We start from the raw sequence: 9,252 nt of genomic DNA on the forward strand, positions 1-9,252 counted from the left end.
ATGGAGTGGGGCCGAAAGAGGGCAGCGAAGAAGATGGAAATTGAGAGGGAGAAGATCGAGCTCGAGAAGCAACAAGCAGCGACCAAATGGGATCTCGAGAAGTCCAAGACATTTGGTGACATAGAGCTTGAGATGAAGAGGTTGCAACTCGCACGGGGCACGGAAGATGCGAGGATCATGTTGGCGGACAAGACCCTCTTGGATGAGCATGTGAAGAAGCAACTTGTGAACAAGAACATGGAGATCAACGAACGTAGGAAGTATGAGGCGGCGAGGGCGGTTGCGGCATGGATGCAGGCAGAGGAGGCAGCCCGGATGCAGGCGGAGGAGGCAGCCCGGATGCAGCAAGAGCAGGCGCCCAACCAATGATCCTAGGTCATCCGTCATGCTCGGACATTGATTTTATTTTGCTATGTCCGGTTTGTTGAACTATGATTTGCTTTTTTTTCTTTCACACTTTGACGTTCGAACAGTTTGTATCGTATAATTGACGTGCATGGATTGCTTGGATTTGAGAATCGGAATTTGCGTATATGGATGTCCGGCCCAATATTTAAGGGGTGCCCGGTCAGTGTCCGCGGACGTGCCCGGATCCGTCCATGGACGTTTGAGGGCCGAATTTGCTAAGTCCGACTGTAGATGCTTTTATATCTATTTTTCACCAGGCCGGCAAGCGAGGTGGTAAGAAAGTTGTTGTCATTGTTAGTATACATTGCCCATTAAAAGGAGCTACGACCTGCTCACCCAGACCCATAGAAAGGTTAATGTGCTAACCAAAGGCCCCAAAAAAACTTATAATGTAGTCCTTTTTCTTATACATGAGCCATATTCCCTGCTAATCACGTTCATTTTTTTGTTACGTATTCATTTTTCTAGTAATGTATTCATTTTTCTCACAAAAAAGAGTTAAGCTCGTCCATAAACAAAGCAAAGCATAAATTGCATGCATGACCAGCCATAAAGGCTTGAATCCATGCATGCATATATATACTTGCATACGTTTCTTGCAAATATATATAGTTTTATATTTTTGTTATAAAAAAGTTTGAGTCATCAACTTGTAAAAAATCATTGTCATTTTTTAAATTCACGGCAGCGGAATCATACCTAAGTAATTTTGATATATCTCGAAACCGTCCCATACTTTAATTTCATACCATATGTACCAAACTATTAATATCATATAAGTATATCAGAAAGCATCAGATAGCGCATGATTTATTTCTACTTGTCATGTACTCCAAATTAATCATGTATTCTTATATACTCCCTCCGTTTCAAAATAGATGACCCAACTTTGTATTAAACTTAGTATAAAGTTGGGTCATCTATTTTGAAACGGAGGGAATATATATGTCCATGAAGCTCATGCAATAAACATACATTCAACCAATCTTCCCTCTATTCCTCTTACAATAAGACTAGCTTGAAAAATGATTTTATATTGTGATATGATATGGAGGGAGTAGTTAGCTCGTATAATTCGAAAAAAAGGTAGTTAGCTCGTATAGCAAATGTTGGAAGTCACTTGCATGGACGGCGTGGACCTAACGATACGATACCACCTGCAAGCAAGAGAAGGCCAAGGAAAAAGAAAATGAGAGGACAAGTGGAGGAGTTTCCGTGACAGACAGGGGAAAGCGGCGGAGCAGCTCAGCCCCTCTGACCACCACCATCCTTCCTGCACAATTTCTTCCTCCTCGCACCGCTACTTTACCGCAGCCCGGAAAGAAAGCTAACCAAATCCCACACCTTCGCTTTCCCCTTTCCCCTCTCCTTTTCCCCTCTCCCCCTCGGTTCCCAATTGTCTCGCCCTCTCTCTTCGCCTCTGCTTCACCATCTACCAGTCCGTGTGCTTGACCAGAGGGAGGGAGGGAGGGCTCTTGAGGTTGTCTAGATCCCTTGTTTCTCCAACCGGGGCTGCTTAGCTTTCAAGCTGGCCGCCGACTCCAAGATTGCGGACCGGCGGGCGTTTCTTCCTTTCCAGTAAGTCAGCCGAGCAGGCTAGAGTTAATCGGGGCTATTCTTTACGAGTATTATTATTTTGCCTCAGTTTGTGTTAGCTGAATCTTGATGTTTGGATCATCCCTTTTGTCTGCCAGATACTGATATAGGAGCGGGCAATCTCATGTGCGAGGATGTGAGAGTTTCTTTTCTTGTTTCGGTGGAGTTGCTACAGTCCGAGTGTTGCGGATGATCTGGAATCTTGACTGAGGCCCCCGATTTGGGATTTCCTTTCAGCCGGTGCTGCAATCTGCATTCTTCAAGGTTGTTGGCGGCAGATGGGTTGCAGGCACTCCAAAGTGGAGGACGAGGAGGCGGTGAGGAGATGCAGGGACAGGAGGAACCTCATGAAGCAGCTCGTGCGCCGCCGTGTCGACCTTGCAGCCGCACACATCACCTACCTGCATGCACTCCGCAACACAGGAGCCACTCTCCGCCAATTCGCCGAGGTGGAGACTGCATCGTCACACCAGTCCCTTCCAGTCGTTGCCTCACCACCTCCTCCCCCTCCGCCGCCGCCGCCACCACCACCGCCTCCGGCATACTCTGTGACTTCTTCCATGCCACCATACTCGGTGACATCCTCAATGCCGCCATCACCACTCCCCCCACCACTCATACCGTTTAGTCCGATAAGGATAAGAAAGAGGGAGAAGAGAGATGGTGATCTCGACGGGGATGATTCCACGGATGAAGACGACGACACTGACAGCTGCTCGACGCCTCTGCCCCCGCCGCCGCCGCCCGGTATGGAGTGGGAGTACACGGACCCAATCACTATGCGTCCCTTGGATTTTCTTCCATCTTCGTTGGCTGATCGGGACGATAAAGAAATGGCCTCACAGGTCAGCATGGATGACGATTGGGTGGAAACGAACATAGAATTTGATGGACAGGATCAAAGTGTCTCTGGCAATGCTGATGGCATACTTAGGCGTGTGGAATTGCATCCAGCAAAGAGTAGGGTTATGGGTGATGAAAACTCATCGATGATGAGCAGCTGGGTAACAAAGGACTCGAACTCTTCGGTGATGGCCTGGGCGACTGACAAGTCACTGGTAGAAATAGCCAAGGAGATTGATGAGTACTTCTTGAAAGCAGCCGCAAGTGGGACTGATGTTGTTATACTTTTGGATTCTGCTACCGGCCGGCTAGATCCCTCAGAGGTGCAAGTAAAGAAAGGTAATAAATTTAGCTTTTCTCATCCATATATCATCCTTGATATTTTGTTTAGATGTCATTTGGTAAGTTAAACTCTAGCCTATTCGGAAAAAAAAACCTTATACTCTAGCCTCTTATGATGCATATGTACTATGAAGTATGCCAACCTTCTTGTCTATGTATTGTTGGTTCTCCAAGTGTCATGTACGTATCAAGTATACACCAACACATTGCAAAGCAATAGGTAATGGCACCAGGAGTACTAATATTTCGGGATCAACGACATTCCATGTTCCATACGTCTCCCTATTACCTCTTAACAAACCATCACTTCCTGAGGAATACCGTTTGTTGTTCTATGTGCAGGAAAAAATTCGAAGTCTGCCAAGGTTTTCTCTACACTTTCCTGGAGCTGGTCATTCAAGTCTGTACATGCTAACAGAGAATCCTCAACTGATGCTTGTGGATACGGTTATCATGGCAAAACACTAGATAAGCTTTATGACGAGGAGCAAAAACTCTATCAGTTAGTTAAGGTGCACTATGGGAGTCTTAAGTATTATTTTGATTTGGTCTATGTTCACCGAAATGCATTGCACAATACGCTCAAGGATTGAGATAACAGCTTATAGCTTGTATCTTAGATTTTGATGAATCGTTTATTGTTTAGGAATTTTTTGTTACCTCTATCAATAGGGGAAATTGATGCATCATGAATAAATGTTGACTTGTTACCTTATGCTGCCAGAAGTCGACACATTGTTGACTATCCTATATTGCAGGATGAAGAATTTGCAAGGCTTGAATACAGAAAGTACAGTTCATTGCTAAAGAAGCTAGAATCAGGGGAGCATGATAGGTTGCAGGCAGAGAAAGTTCGGGAAAATATCGAAGAACTGCAAACTCGGATAATGTCCTTAGAGGAAGCTGTAAGCTTGACATGTTTGACCATATCAAAGATCAGGGATGAGGAGTTATATCCTCAGGTTATTGAATTAGCTGCAGGGTGAGCTCTGAAAATCCGTGAACTAGCATATCCAATATAGTTCAAAAGCTTATATTTTACTAGTATCACGCTATTTATGTGGGTGTGATCTCTGTATTTGATTCCTGATATATAGCAATGCTTTTCAGGAAGCTCTGTTTATCACATTTCCTTGTTACTTGTTAAGATATACTAGCTTATAATAATTTCATCATAAGCGGGACACAAGTATAGCTCTTACGGCACTTATGTTGAGCCATAGTGGAGCTCTATTTTCATTCAGGATATGGCCGGCACTTATGTTGAGCCATACTAATTAGTATTTACCTCTGGCATCTTGTGCCATACTGTTGTTGTGGTGCGTGCTGCTTGTATTTTTCCCACCAATGACAGATGCAATCGCAACTCAGTTGCCATAGCTACAATACTGTCCTGTTAATTCTGCAGTTCTCCCTTGTGACTGCTATTTCCATGTCGGATTTCTCTTCTGACACACTTTTTTCTTGCTTCTGTTTATGTGGGCGCGGTCTCTGTTTTCGATTCCTGATACTCCCTCCGTTCCTAAATATAAGTCTTTGGAGAGATTCCACTATGAACCACATACGGAGGGAGGAACGGAGGGAGTATATAGCAATGTTTATTTTCATGTCGGTTCTCTTCTGACACTTATTTTCCTTGCTTGTGACTCAGACTTGTGCATATGTGGAGAAACATGTACGAGTGCCATGAGGTTCAGAACCATATTGCCCAGCAAGCCAGTCTCCTTGGCAACCAACCTGGCAGTGAGCCGACAACTGACTCCCATTGCTATGCAACATCTCAGTTGGAAGGGGAAGTCTCTGCATGGCACAATTCCTTCTGCAATCTGATCACCTTGCAGCGTGAGTACGTAACCATCCTTAACGAATGGATTGGACTCACTGATTGCCTGCCTGATAATGAAGGCTTCATGAGAAGTTCATCTGGAATCCGTAGCCTCTGTGGGGAACTTGAGCACGCTCTTAAGAAGTTACCTGAGAAGGTAGAGTAAAACCAACATGGTATATTCTTTCAGAGTTTTGTTTGTTACTGCAAAATCAAGCTTGCGGGTGGTTTTGGTTGAACATTCATCATACATATTTGGACGACGAACCTTCCATTCTTAATTAATGTTAACCATTTGGTCTTTCTTTAATTAATGTTCCCTTCTTTTTTATGTATGTATAAACAGGTAGCAGCAGAAGCAATAAAAGCTTTTCTGTCAGTCATACACTCTATCGTGTTACAGCAGGCTGAGGAGCGTCAGCTGAAGAAGAAATCAGACAACATCGAGAGCAAGTTCCACGCCCAGCTGGAGAAACACAGTGAAAACGCAATGCAGAGCTCAAGCCAGGGTTCGCACGCCAGGAGCTACTCAGTATCGAAGGACGACCCGAAGCTGGACGTGTTCAGAAAGAAGGTCGAGGAGGAGAAGGCCAGGTACATCAACTCCTTGAGGACCAGTCGAGCCATGACGCTGAACCATCTTCAGACGAGCCTCCCAAACATGTTCCATGCCCTGACGGGGTTCTCAGGAGTCTGCGTGCAGGCGTTTGAAGGCATCAGCCGATGCAGCGAGGCTGCTGCTGCTGCTGCTGCCAGCCACTCGGGAGCGGCTTCGCCCACCGTCTCTTCCTGTGATGATCACCCGCTGTAAGTAGAGGCAGAACATAAGCCGGTTCCACGTGAATACCCTTCTCCAAAAACCACCCTTGTCAAAGAAAGTTTAGCCATGATTTACATTTCAAAAGTCAGTACAGGTGTCTGGATAGATCAGTCTCAGACTGAGAAGAGGTTAGTGATAGGATCACAACTACTAGTACTAGTATTTTTTCTGCTGCATTGAAAGGATTCCTGTATGATTGAAAGCTTGAATAGTAGTCTCACGTCTTCACACTGTTATACTTCCAGTGCCACAAGGTCAGGTCGGGAGGATGATTTTCTGTTCTTCCGAAAACCCCGGCCTCTGCATCATTGTAATTCACACAACCATCTTTATTGAAGTTGATGCCAAAAACATCAACAAACTCACTACAAAATATAGACAATTACAGCAGAACCATTATAAGACATATGATTTTCTGTTATATAAATGAGATTATGTTGGTGTTAATTTGAGTACGAGAAGCAGTGATCTGGTGCTTTGTTGGAGTACAAGTGTGGTTGTTTCATACTCAGATTCAATCCCTCCGATTCGAAATGGTCTGCGTTGTCACACATTTAACTCTTGCATCACCATCTAGATAGATTCGTCACATGGTAGCCACATGAAATGAGAATTTGGTACTCCCTTCATTTTTATTTACTCTGCATATTAAAGTTGACTGAAGTTACACTTTGTAAAGTTTGATCAAATTTATAGAAATGGGTATAAATATTTAGCATAACAAATCTATATGATGTGAAAGTACATTCAACAACGAATCTAATGGTATTGATTTGTTATTGTATATGTTAATATTTTTGTTTATAAATTTTTTCAAAGCTTGTAAAGCTTGACTTTGACCAAAACCAAAACCAATATGTGGAGTAAATAAAAAAGGGAGTACATGTACTTTATTAATACACTGTCGTCTCTTGTGTACTGTGTAAACTCAAAACCGCCATTTCAGATAGAGTCATTTTTTGTTCCAGATATGATGCTACAACAGAAAAGCTCATGAATACAAACAAGGTGGAGGTACATGCACCGGCGATGCTACAACTTATATGTCCAATGCTCGTGATGGATTCTCATATTTTTATTTAGTGGCATGGAAAGCTTTCAAATACAGACCGATGGGTCCCACCTGTCATGTAATAAATTTGGATTAAAAAACTGTAAATTGCTGGGCCAAGGATCCAACCAGCAACGTGCTGCTACCGCGCAAACATGGATAGCCATCCCACCCAGTGACTATTGGTGTCTAATATGAACAATTTTACATTATACTATTTTCTTTTCTTTTTGTGGGGTAAAGGGAGCTTTTATTGCATGATAGTAATGCTACAATCAAAAGGCTACAAATCCTCGATACAAGGTGGAGCTGAGTTCACCCACACAGCCGTGATGAACTTGGTGCGACTATAATTGGCCAACTGATCTGCAACTCTATTTTGACTACCGTGTATCTTCTGAGGTAAAAACTCTCTATTACACATTAAATCTCTAATTTCTACCACTAAATGTCCATACGCCGAGCGAGCCAACGTATTGCTTGGTAGAACTGAAAATGCCTCCGAAGAGTCTGACTGGATCACCACCGGGAGTTGTCTATGTTGGATGGCCAAAGCCATCCCTTGCATAAGTGCATGCAACTCCGCCTTCAATGCATCATTGCAATGAAAAATCACTCTATAAGCTGCAAAGATAATTTGACCCGCACTGTCTCTGAGAACCATGCCAGCCACCGCTGTCCCATCCGATGCCTTGAAGGAACCGTCCACGGATAGGGCAACCTTATCAGGCCCAGGCGCAGGACAGGGCAACCTTATCAGGCCCAGGCGTAGGCCAAGGGGTATTAGAGGAGCGTGCATGCACCACTGGCTCCTTTACAACAGCAGGTACTAGCATTTTTCCCTTCAATATCTCCTTCGTAGAATACGGGCCAGCAAGCTTGATGGATTTGTAGTAGCTATCTAAGTAGTCCACCATAGCATCAACAGGTGGTATTTCTTTCCCATGTGATATATCCGAACAAAGCTACCATACTCGCCAGATTAACATAATTACCATATCACGCACATCCTCCGAACACCTGCTCAACAAATGTAGCAGTCATTCATTCCCGTTTTCCAGCAAAAACTCGTCGGGTGGAAGGGGCCAGCGAGTTCTCATACGAATCCAGATTGGCCTCGCTTGCTCACATGACACCAGCGCATGAAAAGTTCCTTCTTCCTCGACACCACACAGCGGGCAAGTCGCTCGCTTCGACAAATGTCTATACACTTTGCACTTCGCCGTAGGAAGAACTCCAGTAGCCACTTTCCATGCCGATATTTTCATCTTATGTGGAACCGAAGACTTCCATATAACATTCCATAACCTTACACCACTTGGCTCTGAACTAGACGCACCCCGGCGAAGGCAATGTTATGCTCACATGTGGCCAACTTGTAAGCACTCTTGACCGTAAACTGACAGGTCTTCTCAGGAAACCACGATATGTAGTCAGTTCGTTGCCTCGGGGATGTACGAATTTTCATGATATGTTCAATGTCCATAGGCCAAAAAACTCTCGCAGCCGGTCAGCCCTCCATGTCCAAAAAATCTGAAACCCGGTTCAGACGGCAATTGCGTTTTGGGGTGATTAGCCGGAAAGAGGACACCCTTGGGAATCCAGGGATCCTTCCATGTGCGTATTAGTGCACCATTGCCCACCCTCCAAATGATCCCCTTCTTCAGCAGTTCGAGACCATGTACAATTCCTTTCCAGACTGCTGAACCATTGCATGAAAACACTATGTCCAATAAATTACCGGAGGGGTAATATTTTGCTTTCAATAACCTTGTGCGTAAACTTTGTGGTGTGTCCAGCAGCCGCCATGCTTGCTTCGCGAGGAGTGCCTGGTTGAACGCCCTCATATCGCGGAATCCCATACCTCCCATAGACTTTGGAAGCCTCATTTTGTCCCAACTCATCCAGGCCATTTTATTCTTTCCTTTCTCAACTCCCCACCAGTATTGGCGCATCATGCGAGTTAATTCATTACATACCGAAACAGGGAGTTTAAAGACACTCATAACATATGCAGGTATAGCCTGAGCCACCGACTTAATTAAGATCTCCTTATTCCCTCAGGAAGAATATTGTTCACTCCAATCAATCAATCGTTTCTGCAACCTTTCCTAGACAGTTTCAAAATTACCTGTATGCATCCTACCTTCCGGCACTGGCAGGCCTAGGTATTTTGGTTCAAACACTTCTTGAATTATCTCCAACACACTCTTTATACCTGAAGCAACTATAGGCAGGCACTGGTCTGAAAAAGGGATGGAACACTTGGATGGATTAATTAACTGGCCTGTAGCCACTTCGTAAGTGTTCAAAAAACCCTTCACAATGACCGCCTGCTGTTCTGAAGCTTGAAAAAACAAGAGTGAA

The 9,252-nt window shown here is 44.3% G+C and overlaps 1 protein-coding gene across 2 annotated transcripts; it reads left to right on the forward strand.

Annotated features, from left to right (window-relative positions):
• The first annotated feature begins 1,651 nt into the window (after nucleotides 1-1,651).
• LOC119268267 (protein ALTERED PHOSPHATE STARVATION RESPONSE 1-like) lies at nucleotides 1,652-7,102 on the forward strand. 2 transcript variants are annotated; one of them, XM_037549859.1, is made up of 7 exons: nucleotides 1,652-1,986; nucleotides 2,103-3,186; nucleotides 3,532-3,701; nucleotides 3,948-4,171; nucleotides 4,841-5,171; nucleotides 5,361-5,821; nucleotides 6,803-7,102. In XM_037549859.1, the coding sequence occupies exons 2-7, from the start codon at nucleotides 2,283-2,285 to the stop codon at nucleotides 6,915-6,917; spliced, it is 2,205 nt and encodes a 734-aa protein (XP_037405756.1). In that variant the 5' UTR covers nucleotides 1,652-1,986; nucleotides 2,103-2,282; the 3' UTR covers nucleotides 6,918-7,102. The 2 variants fall into 2 exon arrangements, 1 of the variants encoding a protein (XP_037405756.1); XR_005133046.1 differs by having other exon boundaries at nucleotides 1,653-1,986; nucleotides 5,361-5,962; nucleotides 6,803-6,913.
• The last annotated feature ends 2,150 nt before the right edge of the window (nucleotides 7,103-9,252 follow it).

Source organism: Triticum dicoccoides, chromosome 3A (genome assembly GCF_002162155.2).
Source record: "Triticum dicoccoides isolate Atlit2015 ecotype Zavitan chromosome 3A, WEW_v2.0, whole genome shotgun sequence".
Lineage (NCBI taxonomy): Eukaryota > Viridiplantae > Streptophyta > Magnoliopsida > Poales > Poaceae > Triticum > Triticum dicoccoides.

Excerpts from the sequence above, each read along its gene's own strand:
- LOC119268267 (XM_037549859.1), top strand. The coding sequence starts at position 2,283 with ATGGGTTGCAGGCACTCCAAAGTGGAGGACGAGGAGGCGGTGAGGAGA. Across the intron at positions 3,187-3,531 it reads AGAGGTGCAAGTAAAGAAAG|GAAAAAATTCGAAGTCTGCC; the intron begins GTAATAAATTTA and ends TTCTATGTGCAG. Across the intron at positions 5,172-5,360 it reads TTAAGAAGTTACCTGAGAAG|GTAGCAGCAGAAGCAATAAA; the intron begins GTAGAGTAAAAC and ends ATGTATAAACAG.